Source organism: Ovis aries, chromosome 17 (genome assembly GCF_016772045.2).
Source record: "Ovis aries strain OAR_USU_Benz2616 breed Rambouillet chromosome 17, ARS-UI_Ramb_v3.0, whole genome shotgun sequence".
NCBI classification, from domain to species: domain Eukaryota; kingdom Metazoa; phylum Chordata; class Mammalia; order Artiodactyla; family Bovidae; genus Ovis; species Ovis aries.
Window position 1 is genome coordinate 44,736,257 of NC_056070.1, and position 21,588 is coordinate 44,757,844.

Consider the following 21,588-nt stretch of genomic DNA (forward strand, 5'->3'; position numbering starts at 1 on the left):
CAAACGGGGCAATGAGGCACTGCCAAGGTTGTGACGATGCAGTGTGAGGCAGGACAAACTCCAGTGCCCCAGGGTCTGCGGTCATGTCCACCAGTGACCCAGGAACTTCTAGCCAGCCCGGGGAGTTGTCAGCTCTTGCCATCACCAGAGGTGACAAGTGAGGTGACCCAAGAGGGGTGTCCAGGTAGCCCTCAGTCGGCATGGGGCCTCTGGGCCACTCCTGCGGGCACACATGGGCAGATGCAGCCATGCAGAGCCCAGCACCCTTGCCCGCACGCAGGGGGGCCTCAGAGAGGGTGCTGTGGGGCATGGAGGTGCACAATCGCTGGCCACCTGACGCAATGGCCCGGCAGTGAAGCCCCCGAGTGACCAGGCCCTCAGACCACTGGGGTCAGGGGAAGCTGCTATGAAATCACAGATTAGATTTTCCTGTAGCAATTTCATGTGACTATTTTTAACTCCCTTAAACATTAATACTATGCACCACCAATAAAATTTCAAACTGCGCTTCAGTAAACCAGCCATGGAGAGAGAAAAGTAATTAAAACTGGCAAACACAGACTCAGAATTGTTCCCCTCGCTGGGGGCTGAGGCTGCTTGCTCTCAAGTGGATCGGGCCCTTCCAGGCCACGGACTCTGCAGGCAAAAGCATGGCCATCTCTCTCCAACTGGGCAGGAACCCCCTCTTCCACACTTTGTGAACCACACTGGAGTCTGTTCCCCAATACCTGGACCCCACCCCCACAGAGCTCACCCCTCCTCACCAAACTTGGGCAACTCTCGCTCCCCCCTCAGCAGGGTGAGAATGCAGATGGCCCCAGTGGACAGCCCACCCGAGACCTCACCACTGCTTCCCACCCCACCTGCCCCTTTACTTCCTGCAGGGAGGCCTTGTGGGATGGCCATGCCACCCTGGGACAGGGCCAGGGGGCTGTAGGGTGGCTGAGGTTGCCTGTCTCCCAGAACCTCCTGGACTCGAGGGCCCCAGCAGCACTCCCCGACTCCTGTTTCAGGCATCTGCTCTCTGTGGTTCCAGGAGTTCAGGTCAAATCCCACCTTCCTGCAGTCTGAGTGTGGGCCCCACCCATTCTACCCTCAGAGCCTCACCCCCAGCTCACCTGGCAGGCTGTCATCTCCCATCAGAGTCTGTCTGCCCCAGGGCCTTGGCCCAGCTGCTTCCTTTGCCCTGGCATGCACACGGCTCACTGCCCCTCACCTGCAAGTTTTGGCTCAACACTCCCGCACCCGCTTACCTCAGTAAAATCACAGCCCCTCCACCCTGCTCCTCTAGGCTGTGGTTCACACCGTGGGGCAGAGACTCCATGTGCAGGTGCTTCCTCCCAGTGACTGGGGGAGCCCATGGCTTACTGCCAGGGTCTTTCCCCAGGAGGTAACCCTTCCCCTCCCCCCAGCCAGAAAGCAGGTAGCTTCTGCACTGCCCACCAGCATCCGATGCCTCCAACCCCCAAGGGACCAACTCTCCATGTCTGCGGGTTCTGGGGACATGGGACTTAAGTGCCAAAGTCAGGGAAGTTCTAGAGAGACAGGGAAGGAAGGCCCTGTGAACCACCCCAAGAGGATCTGCCTCCATTTAGACAGGCTTTGCTAGAGGCCCTCCCTGCCCACACAGGTCCTGGAGGCCAGATGGGGAACTGAGAAGGTCCTCCACCTGCCCTAACCCCTGCCCCGGGCCCTGTTCCAGGTGCAGGAAGGCCACAGGCACCTCCGCCCCCGGCCTGGGACCCATCTGCGCTCAGGTCCTGAACTGGGAGCTGGCCTGGCTGCTCTGGGGGCCAGGTCCAGTCTCCCCTCCAGCGGCGCCACTTGGTCAGAGTTTCCTCCCTGACCTGTCCCCCGCCTACGCCACACCCACACCGCCCCAGCCCCACACCCAGTACGCTGACTCTCTAGGCAAGGCTTCCCTGAGGGTCCCCTTGCCCTTGAGGGCAGTCTCCTGAAGACCTCACTGACACCTCTGCTGCTCTGGAAGCTTCCAGAACCTGCCTCGTCGCATCCCGGTCCCACTGCGCTCCTCCTCAGTGCCCTACCCCGAGCCCCCGCCCACAGTGTGCGCAGGGCAGTGAGCACCTGGTGAGGTGGGCATGGCTGGAGGGCAGACGGTCAAGGGCATGGAGTCAGGAGCCCGGCTCCAGCAGGATGACCGCAGCCTCGGCCAGTGCCTCCCGGGCCCCAGCTCCCGGCATACGGGCAGGGAGCCCCTCCCAGAGGGACGCCCCTCCCAGGCCCTGTGAAGGTACCCATCTCTTCCCACATCCACTGACTGAGCCTCTCCCATCAGGACAGAGAAGAGTCACCTGGGAACAGAACACGCAGACCCACCCACCCTGTGGTAAAGTCAAGCCAGACAGATGGCTGACGACGCAGACAGAGGTCTGGGGAAACTGGAAGCGCCTGGGGGACGAGGAGGTGTGAAGGTGGCACAGACAGCCGCCTGCTCAGGTCTGCACGAGCCACCACCCAACACCACGTCCATGCGTGGGTCCCCCCCCAGCCCCGTGACCCGGGCCGACCCTTGACTTGCACTACACTGGGATTTAATGGTCACAAACCACCGTTCTGATGATGACGAGAGGTCAGTCTCTGCTCAGGGCCCCTCAGGCCATGAGCCCCGCCCCAGAGGCTCAGCGCCCGCTCCTCCACAGCCAGACCCTATCCCATGCTCAACCAGGACTGCCACAGTTCCTCTCAAGCTCGAGGTCCTGGGAGCTCCCCCTAGGGCCCTGGAATCTGCGCAGCTGCAGCCCAGCCCAGCGGGGGAGCAGCCAGGGCGGCTGCTGCTGAACCATCTCATGCTCGTGTTCCGTGTGGGTGGGGGATGAAGAAAAACAAACTCTGAGAAGAGACAGGGAGGTACAGGACCACTAGTAGGTACTTCCACCTTATCACCTCTAGATGAGGAAAGTGAGACCCAGAGCAGGCACAGGGCTGCCCCGGCTGATAGGAGGGCCTCAGAAGCATCCTGAGCTTGCTCCTGGGAGATGACGCAAGCTGGGCAGGGGCCCGCGGCAGGCGCTCCTAGGGTGCAGGGCCCAAGATGAGGAGGTAGGCAGGGCCAGGCTTCAAGGGGAACATGGGTTCATTCCATGGACAGCAGACAGGGGATCTCTGGGGAATCTGGATGAGGAAGAGATGTGATCTCAGGAGTCAGGAGCCCTTGGCTTTATCCAGATGAGTCTATGAGCATTCCTGTCTGACAAATCTCACTGGGGCTGCAGGTGGAGCCAAGACTGAGGTGAGGGCAGGCTAAGCAGTATGCGGGAAAAGCACTGGCCAGGGGCCTACCGGGGTCTGAGGATCAGCACACAGAGCCGAGCCTGGGGGCCAGAGGGGATAGCTATGGTATGTGAGGTTAGGTAACTGATAGGATCTTGGCAGACCCTATGGGTCCCTGTGGGGACTGGCGCTCATGAGAGGCGGGAGACCTGGGGCCAGGACCATGAACACCCCTGCCCTCCCCCAAGGCTGGAGAGTGTCTGCAGGAAGAGGGGCAACTACCGGGCACCAAAGGTGGCAAAATACGTCAGATTTGGAGCAACCAGTGGACAGGGCAGGGAGAGAGGATCAGGACATGGCTGATGGCCACACACTGCTGGAGCTCCTGTGGAGGCTGGTTTGGAGGTCCCACCAGGTCCCACCTGATCCCCACAGGGCCAACTCTTGACTCAGTCTGAAACTGTGAGGGCCCTCCCTCCAAGGACAGGAAAAACAGGGTGGTCAGACATGCAGCCCCGGGCCAGAGGGGTGAGGCCCAGGCTGGACAGGTGGGGGCCCTGCCGCTCTCTGGTTACATGGCCTCCACCCCCCGCCCTCCACAGGGCAGCACAGACCTAGGTCCTGTGCCTGGTTCTCATCCTGCTCTGCTACTTGCCAGCCATGCAGATTTAAGAGGTGACTTAACTCCTGAGTTTTCAGAGGGGAAAACTGAGGACAACGGGAGCAGCACGCACCTGCTGCAGGGGCTGCTAGGAGGACGGGGTGAGCCGAGGCCCTGACTGCCGTCGTTCCTGTGGCTGTGATTTTCGGCACCCCCACTGACTGGGCTGGGCTCTGGCCCCTAGTACTTCCCTGGCAATGGCATGTAAGTGGGGGCCCCCTGACAGGGTCACACAGGTGCCGTGCACAGATGCCTGCTCTGCTTCCCCCAGCACAAGCTGCCAGGTCAACATGTGCAGCTCCGTGCAGAGTCCAGAGGGCGGTGACCGCCCTAAACATCTGTTCCAAGGGAGAAGCAGAGCCGGGGACACTGGAGACGCTTCCCCGGGTCAAGGTCCCGCCCCACATACACAAACGCACAACGGCCTCCCCACCCCCTGGCCCCACGTGCACACCAGGGTCCAAACCAGCTCTCCTCCCACACACAAATGAGTCCTGGTGAGCGGAACAAAAGGGGAAACTCAGATTTCTTTCTAGAACTACTGTGGCAAATCAGGGTCCTAGAAGATTCTCCACACCAAACTGGAACCAAATACCACATCTGTCCTAATTCTCCAAAGCACTTGATTCCACGCAGGTTTCAGATTCCAGCTCCCGAAAGGAGAAAGTGTCTCAGGTGACCTCGGTGATCGGTCACCGCATGCGCCCCTCCTGGCCTCACAGACCTTCCACAGCCTCTCAACCCGAAAGCCCCACCCGCCCCAGCACCTGCCTTGCCTTCATGGCAGATGCTGTCATCACAGCCCGTTACCTCCTTCCAGTCTCTCGCGAGTCTATAGTTACCTGTCCGCCTCCTCTGCCTGGAGCCAAGCCCAAAGCTGGCACAGGGCACAAGACGCACCCAGTGCTCAATGAGTCAGGAGAGCAGGATGGGTCAGAGCCCTCCCTGGTGGCCAGCAGTCGCTTCCAGAGGCCTGGGAGACCCACGTGAGCCTCGCAGGGCCTGCCTCAAGGCCACCACTGCCTGGGTCCCAGTGACTGAGAGCAGCGAGAGACCATCCCAAGCAACAGTCCAGGCAAGAGGGCTGGGTGAGGGAGGCCGTGGTCGGGTGATGCGACCCACAGCGTTGGAAACCTCTGAACAGGCAGTGGCCTGGCTCCCCAGAGGCCTCATGGAGACTGAACCGGGGGATGGCTCCTCGGGGCAGCAGGTTCCTGGTCACCAAAGATGCGCAGAAAGGGACTCCCGGCAGAGGGGTGCGGGCAGGGAGCACGGCCCGGGCAGTGTGACCACAGCAGGCACCAGGGCCTGGCCCCCGTGCAGCTGGACTTCTGCCCCAGATGAGAGGCCAGGTGAATGCTTCAGTCTCCCCATCTGCGCAGGGTCCCCAACTCCCAGGGCTCCTCACACAGCACATGAACCACATGGCTCAAGCTGTCCCAGCGGGTGCCACTGCGGTCACTCTGGCTGCCCCCAGCTCGGTGACCCCCACATCCATGGTGGGGGTGGCCTCCAGACTCCAGTACCCTTCCTCCAGAAGGCAGAAAACTGCCCACCCGAACAGAATTTGCTGCGTACACGTACCTGGGCTGCGGACCCCCTACCCTCCCAACAGTACACACGCGCACACACGGCTCCGAAACCAGAGCAAGGACGGAGAGAATGCTGCCGCAGCTGCCACGGAGGAGCCCCGACGGCCCAGGCTGCCACTCCTCCCAGGCAAACGTGACTAGCAGGGAGGGGAGGCTCCAGGCCATGGAGCCACTTCTCTGCCATGCTCTACCCCAGGTACAGCACAGCCTCCAGGTGCCCACCACCCTCTCTGTCGTCAGATCCACACGGCCTTCACCGGGGCTGGGCACAGCGCAGGTGAGACAGACAGGGAAGCCTGAGGTGCCGAGGCCACAAGTGCCTGCACACAAGCCCCCGTCACGGGGGAACAAGGGAGTGAGCCAGCGTAAGGGAGCCCAGGAAACGGCCCAGCCCCACAAGGGGCTCAAGACCCTCACCTGTGCTCGTGGGCAGGTGAAGGTAACACGCTGCCCAGCAGAGACAAGGCTACCGTCCATCAGGACTTTGGCTGCCGCCACTGCTGTGTGTCACCAGAGTGTTCCCTGTGACCCTACTTCCTGAGATGGATGCGGGGTGATACTGGGGGACGTGGCTGAGCCCTCGCAGCCCAGTGCGGCCTCAGGCTCTGCAGTCTGGCGCAGATCCCCACGGTGCTCGGGGGGTTGGCCCTTCCCCAGAGGTCAGGCAGCCGGCCCCGGCCACTGCATTGCTCCTGCAGCCCACGAAAAGGCTGACCCTTCACATGTCGGGCAAGATCACCCTCTGCTCAAGCTCAGCTTCTTCCCAAAGAGTGTCTGAAAAATGCAGCCAAGTTCAGGGGAAGATCTGCAGTTTCTGTGGCCTGGGACAGAGGCAGGCAGATTCTGGGCAAGGATCTGGCCTCCCCAGGCCTCAGCTTCTTCTCTACTAAGTGGGTGTGTGAGGACAGGGAAGTCCTCAAGACAGGCGCTCAGCAGCTGCTATTGTCAAAACTGCTCCCACAAAGCTCATCTCCCCCACTACAGGAGATAGTGATGGTACAGAGATGCCAGGCCTGACTGAGGCTAGGCCCAGAGCTCCTCCCACCCCACAAGTAGCAAAACCGGTGCTGCCCTGGGCTGGTGGACACCCAGGTGGGCTGAGGGGCCATGCGGTGGCTTTGCTTTCACTGGCTGCCAGGGTCCCCCTTGGAGGCTGCACACCTCACAGCAAGCTGTGGGACCTTGTGGAGTGGGGGCAGGGGGAGCAGCCTAACTCATCCTAGGCAGGTTCCAAGCTCGGCACCACACCTCCAGCCTATGACTGCAGGCAAAGCCCCATCCACCCACCACGGGCCTCAATTTCCCCATCTGAAGAGCAAAAGGCAGCCTGGAGGAGGTGCTCTGTCCTGGAGACTTGGACGTTTTCCATGCTGAAGGCTTCTCTGGCTGCTGGCTCTCCTCACAGCACCCAATCATCCGTGTGTTCTCAGCTCTCACTCCTCCTGTCTGAGGGTTGGGCTGGGCACGTGGCCCCCCCAGGTTAACTGACAGCATGGGCTTCTGTCCATGGGTTGCTGGGGCTACATCTCAACTCCCCACATGCCTGGCCTTGAGCACCAAGCTAGCACAGACCACGAGCTCTCTACCCTGAGGGGGGACTAAACCTGACTCGCAGACGGATCACCACCACTGACCCTCCGTAATGTGGCCCAGGAAAGGGGTGTCTTGGCACCCTTCACTGACTCCCCACCCCCATGGGGCCATGTCCAGGCCTGAACCCACCCCTCAGTGGGCATAAGGCTCACATCCTAAGCTGGTAAGGGTTCCATTATTTTGGGGGGAACACAGAGCGAGCCCCTGGATGGCCCCAAAGGCTGGGAGCAGCGGGGCCGGGCCAAGACCAGCTGCCCACACACCACTATCCACCTGCTGCCGTGTCGGAGGTGGGAGCACGGTTTCTCAAGCACGACTCTATGTGGTGCAGGTCACGTACGGCTTGAGGTGTAGTACATTTTGTGGATTACAAAAGCTACACGTATTGATCAAAACGTAAGAAAGAGAATTAGAGAAGGGAAGTCACCTGTGAGCACAGCTATAATTTGGGGCGTTTTCCTTTCCATCTCTGTTTCCGGGCACACATGCCCCAGACATGTACAGATGCGGCAGATAACCTTTTCCTTGTGCAAAAAGGAGAGGTGCAAGACTACAAGTATGGTTATAGCTGCGTAACATGCTCTACAAAGACCAGGAGCTGGGGACAGTAGTTACTGAAGGAGACTGAGTCTGGTGCTACTTTTTTTCAAAATATACCTTTTCATAAAAATTGACTCGATCCAGGTAAAAGTGTTTTGCTGTTTGAAAAGCAAATGAACAAAGAAATCATTTGGATGCCAAGCGAGAAGAGTGGTTCTACTGTCAAATGCTCTCTCCAGACCCGGAGAACACGAAGGAACATGGAGGGCAAGGGCCGGCTGCCCTGAGGGAAAGCCCTGGGAAAAAGATGCCCTGTGCCGCCCCAACCACAGGGCCCCTATCCCATGGCCACCTGCTCACTGTCCCCACATGGATAAACGGAAAACTGGAAAGCCAACAGGGGACAAGGGCTTAGGTGTGCGACCCCGTGCCCAGATCATGACCTCTGCACATGCTCAGCTCAGACACTGGATTCCAATGGAGATAACCCTACCCCCAGGATTGTGTACATGTCCTGAGCCAGACAGACTTGGGGCCCCTCCTCAGTTGACAACACCCCCGCCACATTATGGAGCGCCTGCTGGGTCCACAGCACTTAAAAGGGGTGGCCAGTGATCTTCCCAGCTGCCCTGAGGCAGGCACCTGTGTCACCCTTCCTCTGGAGCAGACACAGGGACACCGGGTAGAGGGTAAGGGGGCCTGAGACCTGCCCAGGACACAGGGTGGAGGGGGCCTTCCCAGGACACAGAGGGAGAGGGAGCCTGGAGGGGACTGGGGGTGGGGCGTGCCTCCTCAGGACAAAGGCAAGGAGGCCCTGAGGGACACTGGCACTCTGCACAGGGCCCCACACCTGACATTAGGTTATGCTCCCAAGGTGGCAGCTTGCATCCACATGGAGGCCAAAACAGACTCGCAAGGGCTTGGCAGAACCCTGAGTCTGGGCACACTGAGGTCCTGACACGGCAGGCGACGGGCCTCAGTGTCCCCATTTGTGCCGTGGGGACAAGCAGGTTCAGAACAGCACCTACTCGTTCGCTGCGTGCTGTCACTCAGCCTCATTATGAATTATCTGAACTCTGGGGGAAAACCACTACACTTTAGCAAGAAATGAGGCCAAACAAGCGGGCTGATCTAGAAGTTTTGACTTGTCCAGAAGCCCCGTACTTTCCAAGACAGGCAGACCCCTCCCTGGCTCAGAAAGGCAGAGAAAGGTGCGTAGAGGGGCCCTGCGTGATGCGGCTGCGTGAATGCCAAGCAAAAAGGAGCTCATTCTCACTACGACCTGGCTGGGGCTGGTCTGAGCCCACAGAAGTCCCCTCGCACTGCGTCCCGAGGCAGGAGGGTACAGCCAGAGCCACTGCAGGCAGTGTGTGGGGCGCTGAGTGACCCGAGGCGCAGCCTCCCTGAACCTCCATTTCTCATCTCACTGGTTCACTCCAGGAACATGGGGCACTAGGACCCTCAGGGGAAACACACAGACTCGGTGCCTGCTCTCTTCCAGCTACAAGTTCTGGAGCATCAAAACAGCAGACAGCTTCAGAGAGATGTGGGAACTGGCGGCAAAGAGAGTGTGTGAAATAACAAGGGGAGATGCACAGCTGGGGGGAAGGGATGCTGCTTCAGGCCATGCCCAGAGACAGCCTCTCCGAGTGTCATTTGCGCTGAGACATGAAGGCGCCGAACAGCCCAGAAAGAGGGAACAGCAAGTTCAGAAGCCCTGAGGCAGAACCTGCAAGGGGCTGATACGCTGGTGTGAGAGGATGTCAGGTGGCAGAGGCCAGCTGATGGGGTGCAGGGCCCTGGAGGACACAGTAAGCATTTTTGTCTTTACCCCACCTGACAGGGCAGTTACGCATCTGGAAGGTGGTTGGTGTATCCACTCTCAGAGGCCGCAGGGCAGGACCTGGCTTGAAAGCTCAGCCCTGGGGCCTCCCCTCCCCAGGATAGAGCCTAGGCCTGCGACACCACACCCTGACAGAGGGTGTTAGCCGAGGACCCCTAGGCCCAGGAGCCATCCCAGGCTTCCCAGATAAGCACAACAGAGGATCTGGGGCAGTGTTAGCCCAGGCTCTGACACAGGTGCATCCATGCGTCCAGACAAAAAGTGGCAAACCTGTGCCTGGGCCACCTGTCCCTGGCTGCCAGCACCTGACCCTGAGGCTCTCTACAGAGGCGGGCTACTCCTGGAAAGGGGACCTGCAGTGTCGGGACTTCCCCTCCCCCAAAGCTTAGCTTCTGAGACTGGGGAGTCCTAGGCCACTGGCCCCAACTCCTCAGAAAAGGGGAGCTGTTAACTAAGCATTTCCTGGGACCCCAAACCCCACAGACGCTGGTCCCCCCAAATAAGTGCTGTCTAGGGCCCCTGGAGGGTGAAGGGGCTGGCTAGCTGACTGGGGCTCACAGGACTCCCAGGCCAGGCGGCATTCCTACCCAGGCCAGTTCTAGGAGACAAGAACTCCTGACCAGTCTACTTGCCAGCTCTGACAGCATTCATTTCCTTCTCCACTCACTTGGTTTCAGGCGAGAAGGGACGTTATTTGCTCAACAAATATTGTCCACGATAACTCAACCAGACAAGCAATATTTTCTGCCACCCTAATAACCACGCAGCACACAGCGGTGGCAGAGAGAGGGGGCTAAAATATGACCCTCCCTCTTCCCATGTGAACAGAAACCTCGAGGAGGGAGGAGGAGAACAGGAAGAACCCTCAAGTATCCATTTTATCACGGCCTCCATGCAAGTTCAGCAGTGCTCACCTCCCTAGCACATCCTGAACCGAATCAAGTGATATTTTGGCAACATAAACACAATTGGAAAAAGACTGAGTAGCCAGGCAGCCCCCAGTCTGGACAGTATAATTTAAAGATTTTTCTCCCCAGCTCCTTAAAACACCAACAGGCCCGCACCCCCCGCGGGGGGGCCGGGTCCTCCCGGAGCAACCCTCTAGGCGCGTGGGGCCCACACAGCCCTGGAAGCCCTAAGGGGGTGGGTGTGCCCATGCTCCAGGGGCTTCTCTTTCGCGACTGCGCGGCAACATGCTCGCGGGGGCCCACCTACCTCCAAGGCCTCCAGCGTGCTGAAGCTGGCAATGGCGAAGCCGTCGATGACCTCTTCCTCCTGCGAGCTGGACTCGCGGCGGCGGCGGCGCGGGGGGCGCGCGGCGGCGGCGCGGGGCGGGGGCGCGCGGGGCAGGCCCGTGTTCTCCTTGCCGGGCCCGGGCTCAGGCTCATCCCCCGACGACGCGCTCTGGTCGCGGGCGTCGCGGGCCGCCTCCCGGCGCCGGCCACGGTCCCGCTGCGCGCGCGAGCGCCGGCTCTGGCGGACCTTGGCCTCCATGGCGCGCGGTGACCTTGCGGCCGCGCCGTCGGGCTCCCGCTCCGCTGCCGCTGCGCTACTCGGCCCCGCCGGGCTTGTTGCGGTCCGCGCGGACTCGGGCCCTGGGCGGCGGCGGGCGGCGGGTCGGGCCGGACATGCCGCGCGGGTAGCCTCAGCCCCGGGCCCTGCGCGGCCTGGGCGCCCCGGCGCGGGACGCCGCGCGCATTAGCGGGGCGGCCGGCGCTCAGCGGCCGTAGGCCGCGGCCCCGAGGGCACGCCCCATGCGCAACTGGCGGCGGGCGAAGGCTGGGCTGAGGCCCGACAGGCGTGCAGGCGGGCGGGGCGCTGACCGGGGCTGAGGCGCCGGGGCTCGTGAGGCGGCGGTGGCAGCGGCGCCCCGAGCGGATAACAACTGACGTACTTCCGCCAGGCAGCCGGCGCTAGAGGAAGTGGGAGCTTCAGCGGAGCCGATGCGAGCCCCGCCCCGCCCCGCCCCGCCCTGGGCCCGCCCCTCTTGGCCCAGCCAGGCCGCGCTCTGCCCCTTCAGCCAGGCCCTACCGCCCCGCCTCCGGCCCCGCCCACCAAGCCGCGCTCCGCCCCACAGGCCCGCCCCGCCCATACCCCGCCCCTTGGGGGAGGGAGCTGGGAGGCCGCGCCCCTTCCCGCCCCTCCGCAAGCACCTGGGCTGGCGTCCCAGCACGTGGGAGGTGTAGGGAGCTGAAGTGCTACCCTGGCTCTCTGTTTGCCTGTTTGGGGAGGGGCAGGGGGTACATCACTGCGCCTCCCCAGCCGCGGCCTCGTTCCGATAGAATCTATCAATGGGAGCTCATAAGCGGAAAAGTGGGGGCCTCTCCAGCCAAGCGAGACATATGCGCGGAGGGGCACGCTCACCGTCACCGCCCTCCCCCGCCCCCGCAGCTGGGGGAGGGTGAACAGAGTTGGGGAGTCCAGGTTCCCACCAGCGATGGGAGGCCTAAGGGTGGGTAGTCCTCGACGCCCTTTCAGATACAGGGGCGGGTAAGGGATTTACTGGGTTCGCAGAGGGGGACAGACCACCTCAGCCCAGAGAGGGGGCATGTTAAAGATGAGGGTTTTTCATTCCCTCACTATCCTGCACCCCAGTCTAGGACTTCTTCACGTGTTTCCTGCTTCTCGTTAAGGGTCTTCCTGCAGGCTGGTCTTGTCCTTCCATGGCTTCCTTTGCTCTCCACCACCCCTTGCCCAGGCACCTGACCTCTGGGCTCTATTATGGGGAGGGAGAAGTTCTACACGAAGTGCATTCCCTCTATCTTTTCCTGGGTCAAGTTCCTCACCTCACCCCTCTGGGTGGGAGGCCCCGGGGATGCCTCGTTTGCATAGAGACAGCAATTTGGGCTGCGGGGGCTGCTCCCCTTCCAGGGCAGCATGGTGGCAGGAGCGGATGAGAGGGGGCAGCTGGAGAGCTGAAAGATAAAAGGAGGAACTTCCTCTTTCACCCATGGGAAACTGCGGTTAAGGACCCACTGTGGGTGGGGAGGGACCGCTGTCTTCCTCAAATCTTAATATCCTTAATTCGCTTAACATTTATTTACTAAATGCCCTGCAACTGGCACTGTTTGTGTTGCTCTAGTGGATGAGACAAAGGGCCCTTTTAGAAATGAGTGAGAACCTGAACACAGAGCCAAGTAAAATAATGTTGAAGGGTAACCTGAAGATGACTGAAGAGGGAGTTGTCATAGGAAGTGGGCATGGGGTGGTCCCGGAAGCCTCTCAGAGGAGTGGTAATTTGAGCTGAGACCTGCCAGATGAGAAGCCAGTGAGCCAGGGGCCCCTGTGTGAGCAGCGCAGGGAGGTGTGTGGTCTGCGTTGTCACAGGCTGTTGACAGGGTTGTCCCTGGGGACAGTGGGGAAGGCAGTACTCCAAACATCCTGATACAGGGGGTGGGGAGCCTAAGCCCCCAAAGCTGCCAACCTCCAGTTCACCCAGGCCTACTCTGTCCAGCTCTCTCTGCTCTGGGCCCTCCTTCCACCCTCTCCTAGGCTCCTTGGGGGTGGGAGCAGAGTTCCCCTCTCCCTTTCCCATTGCAGATTTTGTTATCACTCTGACTTCCCCAGCATCATCCCCTTTGGTTTTTAAGAGCCTTGTTAGAAAGACGGAAAGCTTCCTTGGCATTCCTCCTACTCTAATTCTCCTCTGAGGATGGAAGGCCTGAAAATTTGTGTTTGCAGGGGCAGGAGGTGGGGGTGGTCCCAGGGGTAATACTTAAGGATTTCGTTTGGGAAACAGGCCCTTGAGCCTGCCTGCCCATACCCAGTGGGGCTTCCAGGCCCCACACTTGCTCCAGAGGCCCAGAGACCTCAGAGACCTGCAGCCTGGGCTGCTGAGCTGATCTTGGGGACTGCAGGGGCTTCCTTTCTTGTCACCCCCTTCCTACCCTCTAGCACAATGCTTGGGAAGGCCCAGGTTTTGGTGTTGAGGTTTTCAAGTGTAGGAATGACTGTTCATCTCCCCTTGAAGACACTTGGATGTGTTCAGGATGAAGGATGGGATCACTGTAGACTCCCTGTGGGGACTCCTCTCTGGGTTTCTTAACTCTCCCTGGGAGACACCCCCCAAGGATTTTCCCTCCTTCGATTCATTTCCAGGTGGCTGGCCAGTGCCTTAGGGACCAGCCGCCATCTCCTCAGGATCCTGGGCACAGGAAACCTCCCTTCAGGGGAGAGGCAGAGTTGGGTGGGAGGAGGCCGAAGCCTGCTTGCCTGCCTTGTGCTCATCCCCCCCGCCACCATCTATGCACATCACACGGGCTCAAACGGTAAAGAACCTGCCTGCAATGTGGAAGACCTGGGTTTTAGTCCCTGAGTTGGGAAGATCCCCTGGAGAAGGGCATGGCGACCCACTCCAGTATTCTTGCCAGGAGAATTCCATGGACAGAGGAGCCTGGCAGGCTAGAGTCCATGGGGTGCCTCTCCCAGGGCTCTAAACCTGCTCCTCAGGGTTTCCAGGAGCCTGCAGAGCTAAGCGCTGACACCTCCACTCCCTGCTGGTATAAGGGGTGGCAGGACTGCTGTTCTGCTCGCTTTCCATGTGTTCTTGCACACACATTTGCTCTCTTCTTCCTGGAGGGGGATGGGGGGTCTTTGGAGTGCAGACACCAACAGTGGCTAAGGGATAGCTTCAAGACCATGCTAGTGGTATTTTCTAGATCTATGCCGTCCAGCCCAGAAACCACCAGCTTGAGATGTGGCTCATGCAACTAGAAAACTCAACTGTGCATTTTATTTATTAACGTCAATCTGAAATGAAATAACCCCTGTGACTGGTGGCCACCATGCTGGCCAGAGCAGTTCAAGAGCCTAGGCTCTAACCTCAGCTCCTCTCTTCAGACTGTGAGCGGATGGTCTGACTTCTCTGCCTCAGCTGTCCCTTCCATAAACCTGGAGTGGGGTGGGGCGGGGTGGTGATGACATGCTTCCTGTGGTGGGTGGTCTGAACATTCACCTAGAATCACTCAGGGGCTGGGGGTTTTGTTAACATACCAGAGACTCTTCCGTTCCTGGTCCTACTTTGGGTTTGAGATTTGCATTTCCAGCAAGCTGGGGCTGCGAGTCTGGAGACCACAGGTTGTGAAACCCTCTTGTTTGCGTGTAGACACCAGTGTCCCAGAGAATGGACGTCTTCACCCCTTGCTCCGCCTCTCCAGAGAGGTACTCGCCTTCTGGACCTGGATCCCAATGAACTAGGTTTCCTTCTTCCTCTCTGCCTCCCCACTAGCCCCCTTGGGGCCCTTGGGGCTCAGTTGCAGCCAGCCCGGGTCTTTCCTTCCATCTCATCCCATCCTGAGGACTCATCCTTCCTCCAGTACAATAGGGGAAATGGGTCCTTCCCACAGGCTAGACACTGCCAAAGAGAAGCTTTGCCCCACCCCCAGCCTGCTGGCCCAGTGCAGGATGATTTCAATCCCAGCCTTCACCAGATCCCACCCCCAGAGCCAAGTCCTCACCTGGTCACCACACGCAGCAGAGCGTCCTCCCCAGAAGAATTCTGAGAGGCAGTGATGAAAATTATCTGCTTCCAGGGTGGCCTGGAGCTCAACCCCATCAGTCTTTGCTGTTTGGCTTTGCTTTAGAGTCACTGCTCTTCTGTCAGGCTCTGAGCAATGTTAATTGACATGGAATTGTATTCAAAATTCAATTTGCCCTCACAGATCCATTCAGGCCCTATAAATCATCAGAGTCGGCTGCTCCTTTGGGATTGAAGCACACTTTCTGTTTGTCGGGTGACAGCCAGAAAATGACTTCTGGCTCACAGGCCAGCCCCTAGTGCAACATCTGTGAACAGCTGTTTGCTCCACCATGGTGAGAAATGTTGGTTTCAGCCTTTTCAGTATCCATGCAACCTCTTTCTGGCAGCAGCACTTCAATGTACTTTGGACACTTAGCCTATTTCGATGGATGCGGTCTGGGAGGGGCAGACAGCTCACTGCAAGCTTCTCCCTCTCCTAACCAAAGAAGAGGCAGGTGTCCTAGTTTCCGCAACAATGCTGTGTGACAAACAGCCCTAGAATGTCTGTGACTTAGAACATAAACTATTTCTTTTTTGCTGATAAGGCTGCAGTTTCTTGGAGGGGCTCTGCTTCAGACTGTGGGTCAGGTTCAGGTCTGTGCTAAGGGTCTCTCTCTGGGCCCCAGCCTGCAAGAGGTGAGCTACTTGAGGCATTTTCTTTGCAAAACTCACAAGGCCAAGCCATATTTCAAGGCACAATGGATGGAAGTCTGTGTTTTAAGCCTATTGTGTCTGTTTGCATCCTGTCCAAAGCAAGTCACTTGGCCAAGACTGTCAACCATGGGGAAGGAAGTTGATGCCTTCCAGTCCATTGTGGGGAAGGTGGGAGGGTTGCATTGTAGTCATGTGGCAGGGGGGTGGGTGTGGAGTCTTGCTACAGAGAAGAGGTAAAGATTTGGGGACTATATTCCCATTTGTCACAATAGAGAGCCCACATACCAATTCAGTGTCCTGTGCCGAAATTAGAATCTTTTTTTTTTTTGGCCATGCTGCTCAGCTTGTGTGATCTTGGTTCCCCCACCAGGGATCAAACCTGTGCCCCCTGCAGTGGAAGTGTGGATTCCTAAGCATTGGACTGCCAGGAGATTCCCTAGAATCTGTCTTAAGCTGGGTATCCAAGGAATTGAAATTTGGGGTATAGTCATCCCAAGTGTGCCCCCCTAATTCTTGCACCTCAGGATCTTCTCTGTGCTGGAGCTTTGAGCCCCCTGCTGCTCCACAGGCTGACCCCACCTGCCCTGCTCTGTCCACTTCCCCTCTCTTTATCGGCCCTAACTCAGATGTTTCTTCTCCCCAAAGTCCAGTTGGTGGCTCCGTGTTGGGTTGACTCAGTTGAGTGGGAACGTTTCTCAGAATTTCCCTGAGATGGCCCACGTGAGAATTCGTGAGCTCTGGCAGGCAGAAGTGACAGCGAGAGCGCTCAGTTCTCCTCCGGGGCTCCTAAAGGTTCCCGGTCTGCCACCATCCCTTATGCATGGATCGGAATCCACCATTCCCCATCTCCAGAGGCTCAGACAGCTCCTTCTGCAGCCCCGGAGGCTTCCTGCATCTCCTGCCACCCACTACAGTCCTGAGAAAGGGTTGGCTTTGTGGGAGGTCCCTCTGGAGCTCAGGTGTGTCCAGGTTCTGCATCTTTATAGCTGCCACCTGGCCTTCTGACCATCCTAGAGACACGCAGACAACGCCCGGTAGGGCTGTCTCTGCCAACCCATCTGCCCATCATGGAAGGCCTGGCTTCGGTGCCCAACTGCACAGACAGTGCATCTCTCTGGGCCTGAGGCCTCTCCAGGCACAGGTGCCCTCTTGGTCTTCTCTCCTTCATGGGCACATCAGCTCCAGGAGAGCAGCTGTGGACCTAACTCAGTGACGGCATGCAGTGGGCCCCTGAGTATCCTTTGTCTGAGGCACCCAGTAGTCCTGGCTTCCTGACTCTCCTTAGAGGTATTCCAACAAGTCCAGCCTTCGAGGAGGAGTGGGAGGCCTGTGCAAGAAAAGGACGTTTGCAAGCCAGTGAGGTCCTGTCTGAGTGGTCCTTGTGTCCCCAACCTGGCCTTGAGCGGTGTGCACAGCAGGTGAGGGGACAGCCTGTGGGAGGAAGGACAGGGCCACAGGGGCCTCTGGACTTTTCCATTTGAAGGGATCAGAAACCCAAACCTGGACTGGCTTCCTCAGCTGTGGAGCTTCACATGTGCTCCTGGACCTCAGATCAGACTGGACTTAGGCTGGCTTCACTTAGGGAAGAGAAGGGTGCAGCAGCCTCCTGCTGCTACATTGAGGTCAACAGCAAAGAGGCAATCTTTTCAGAGCCTTCAGAGGGAGCAGTTCAGCCAACTTCCAAACACATGAACCATAAATACTTATTGTCCAAAGAAGCTGGGATCTTGGGGCTGTGTGTTATTCAGCACTAGCTGACTGATGCAGATAAGGATGAGGCGGGTGGAATCTGTAGCCAGGCTCAGAAAAGACCTCACATAGCTCCTCAGCCACAGCTGGGTGCTGCAGGCATGAACTGTGATGAACCCAGCAGTCAGGGAAATGTTTCTGCTCTGCAAGCCTGTGGGAACCAGCTGTTGTTTCTGCAGTGACTGTCAGGACAACTACAGTTGTGCAGCAGAGGTGTGGTGACTTTGAGAGACACAGCCCTCATCTGCTGGGGCCTGCAGTCAGCAGTGGAGGTGGGTAGTTAGCAAGTCATTACACCTCAAGTTACCAGGTTCTGCCATAGCTAGTTGGCTGTGGGTGTGGGGTTAGGAAGCATAGGCACCTCTTTAAATAAGTGTGACAGTGGAGGGCGACATGGAGGGGACCATACCATACCTAGAGAGGAAGGTGGGGCCAAGAGAAGTTCCCCATGGAGGAAGCAACATGCGGTGGTGCAGCAGTAGTGATGGTGATGAGGACACTAACGACCATCACTTTTGGAAAACTTATCTATAGATGTGGTTCCAAATACTTTTCCTATGTTAACTTATTTAATCTCTTAGCTGAGCTAACACAAGACTTTTAGTTGATAGGTGTTGTTGTTACAGGTTTCCAGTTCTTAATTGCAATTCTTAATTGTCCCCAGCCAGAAAAGCTCAGGGAATTCTTACAAAATGTTATGTGTTCCACGTTACTTGTGTAACAGTCAAGAAATGGAATATTATTCATAGCATTGGCTTTTATTTCTCTTACTTGATGTTTTATTGATACAATATGGTTGCTGCAGCTCCAGCCATCATGCCCTCACTCCAGTACTCCCTGAGGAGAGGAAAACAAAAGTGGTACCAATCCCTGGAGTTCTCTTTATCAGAATAGTGTTTCATAGTCATTAATTGTTGTAAAGGAGGCTGGGAAAAATGAAAATCTGGAAAAGGGGGTGGATTTACTAATAACTTTCTGTGACCAAATATGATTCATTATAAGGCTGGGTTAGGGGGTTGACTTTCCTGTGGTCCCAGGGTTTCTGCTTCTTATGGAACAAAGTGGGGCTCTGTGAGCTGGGAAGAGGGACATGGATGGCTATTGGCAGACAGTGAGCACAGTCCATCATACATTGTCTATCACATCTTTGGTAATAGCACCCTGATTTCCCTCTGGGAAATCCCTACTCTTCTGTACTCGGTCCATGAAATTAAGGAGTGTGAACTCCATCTCTGACTCCAGATGCGAGTGTATCACTCACGCTTTGCAGTTGGAACCACCCATTTCTGTCCTCAGTGATTGGTCCAGGAGTGGGCATACAACCCAGTGCCTTGGTGGTAACCATGGAAGGGAGTTCCCTCTTTCCCTCAGGTCTCAGGGGCAGGCAGGTGTCAGCTGGAGTCTCACCATCCAAGGGGAGTGCCTGCCAGAGAATGGATCCCACATGAGGACAGATGAGCAAGGAGACTGAGGGGACTGTGACCTAATGACTTTTTTAACTTCAGATCCAGCTGTACCTGAAACAGTTTCTATGTATGGACTTCACATACACATGATTCAACATATTCCTTTTTTGCTTAATCCAGTGTGGTTCTGCCACAACCACATCTTACTGAAAGTGCCCATCTGAAATGACCTCATTACCTGCCAAAAGCCCATGAAGGGACTTGCCTAGTGGTCCAGTGTTTAAGAATCTGCCTGCCAATGCAGGGTACACAGATTCAATCCTTGGTCTGGGAAGATTCCACATGCTTTGGGGCAACTAAAGGCCACGTGCCACCACTACTGAGCCCACGCACCCCTCAGTCAGGGCTGATGCCACCCCCCACCTCCTCAGGCAGGAAGTGGCCCCTGAGGTGTCTCTTCTGAGAAGCTTTCAGACACCATGCTGCCCATGGCTTCTTTGTTTATCCAGCAAAAGTTTCCTGAGCTCCTTGGAACTCCAGAGTTTATCTTTGGTTATGGAGAACCTGTTTCACAGGTGGTGCTAGTGGTAAAGAACCCATGTACTAGTGCAGGAAATGTAAGAGATGTGGGTACGATCTTTGGGTTGGGAAGATCTCTTGGGGGAGGAAATAACAAAACCCTCTCTAGAATTCTTGCCTGGAGAATCCCATGGACAGAGGAGCCTGGTGGGCTACAGTCCATGGGGTTGCAAAAGAGTCAGACATGATTGAAGCAACTTAGCACACATGCCTGGAGAACCCAGAGATGAGCAGGATTCTCATTGGCTTTATCAGATTTTCATTGGCTATTGTTGCAAGTGGCAGACACTCAAGTTCAGCTTCCACTGACTTGGGCAGGAGGAGTGTAGGGAGGACATGGGGGGTAGGGTGGGGTATTCAGGACCCTCTGGAATGGGGAATCAGGTGCACGTCCACGCTCCGAGGGGTGGTGGCTGCTCTCAGAGCTGCTTCTCTCTCTACTACCTCAAGCTCTTTGTAAACACTAGACCTTAGTCACAACAGGCTAGGTGACAGTGTAAGATGACCTCTGGAAGTGCAGTGCTTACTACCATATCTTTTTTTTTTTTTTTGGCTGCGATGGGTCTTTGTTGCTGCATGTGGACTTTCTCTAGTTGCGGCGAGCAGAGGCTACTCTTTGTTGCAATGCACGGGTGGAATACAGGCTCTAGGCATGCAGGCTCAGTAGCTGTGGCACGCGGGCTCAGTTGCCCTGTGGCATATGGGATCTTCCCAGACCAGGGGTTGAACCCGTGTCGCCTGCATTTGCTGGTGGGTTCTTAACCACTGGACCACCAGGGATGTCCACACTGTATCGTTGTATTCCTGCTTCACGTGATCATTCAGGGACCAAGGCTGGTGGAGGGTCTGCTGCCCAGAACACTGTCGGTTGCCCCAGCCATGTGAGAGAGCTGAGAGGGAATGCCAATTCATCACGTGGTGGCCCTGAAGTCACACAGGGGAGACAGACACTTGGGTCCCCAAAACACAAGAAGGGGCTTGGAGTAAGAGGGTCTCACAGGTATTTATAAGCAGTAGATGTTTCTCCAACAGTGTTTACAAGCTCTGGAGTATAGATAGGAGTCATTAAGCACCAGCTGTTATAACTCTCTGGACTCAAGTGCAGAAGCCCTATTTTCTGGTCCTTCATAGATCCCATGAGGTCTGGAGTCTCAGGTTAACCCAGGTCAGCCTTATTACTGAGCACCCACTCTGCACCAGGCTTTCTGTGGGAGACATAAGACACCATGCCTGCTTGAGGCACAGCGTCTCCATTTCAAAGATTCCAAACTTGATCTGAATTCTGTTGTGGGCTCACTTTTCTGGCAGGTGGAAGGTCGAGGCATTTGAACACCTTTAGGCAGAGTCCAATCTTCCCCTGCTACAATCCCCACCATTCCCTATTCCCTTTAACCCACATGCCTCACACATTTGGTTCCTGCCTGTCTCCACAGATATTTGTTGCCCTGGATTTCCTTATCTGCTTGTTCAAGTTACTCTTTAAGCCTAGTGTCAGATAGTTCCAGAGAAATGATGACTTGGCCTGACTTTGGCTGACCTTTAGAAATTCAGGTTGAAAAATTTCACTCCAAATACAGACTGGAAAGCCTGAGTGCTGAAGGTTGGCATCTCCTGGAGTTGTGCAGTGTACAACCTGTGTGAATGTATATGGAGACCCTGGTCTGTGGTACAGGGAACAGACTGAGATAGGCCAGTTCCGGAACTTGGCCACCACGCTGTGAGGAAGCTCAGGCCACTGCCCAAGGCCAGGTCTTCTTTTCCCTCCTTCTCTCACTCTTCAGACCTTGCATGGCTCATCCTTCACTTGCCACTGCCTTTGGGGCTCTGCAGAGACTCACAGAATCCACTGGAGCTCTTTCTGTTGTGAAGGACCTAAACCCAACCCAACTGGCATACATAGAAAGAAAGGACTTTATTCCTGTAGCTGAAAAGGACAGATACAGCTTGACCTAGGGTTTCAGATAATCTGCCAGGACTCCACCTCCCGCCATCAGCTCTGCTGTCCCCTGTGTTGGCCCTGTTCTTGACCAGGCTCACACCCTAGGGAGCAGGATGGGGAGCAAAATGGCTTGAAACAGAAGCTCCCTGATCACACTCTACCAGGGCAGTGACCCCAGTGAGACAGTCCTTGTAAAATCCTAGGGTTCACTTTGATCGGACCCACTTGGGTTATTTGCCTATCCTTGATCAAACACTGTGACTAGGGGGATGTGACAATG

At 57.0% G+C, this 21,588-nt stretch overlaps 1 protein-coding gene across 36 annotated transcripts in view; it reads right to left on the reverse strand.

Moving 5' to 3' along the window:
* FBRSL1 (fibrosin like 1) overlaps nt 1-11,350 on the reverse strand; it is an 84,036-nt gene extending 72,686 nt beyond the window's left edge. For all 36 annotated transcript variants that reach the window (XM_042234457.1, XM_042234456.1, XM_042234470.1 and 33 more), the window contains exon 1: nt 10,679-11,350. In XM_042234457.1, the coding sequence (XP_042090391.1) occupies nt 10,679-10,957 (279 nt within the window). In that variant the 5' untranslated portion in view covers nt 10,958-11,350. The remainder of the gene's footprint in view (nt 1-10,678) is intronic.
* Between the last annotated feature and the right edge of the window lie 10,238 nt (nt 11,351-21,588).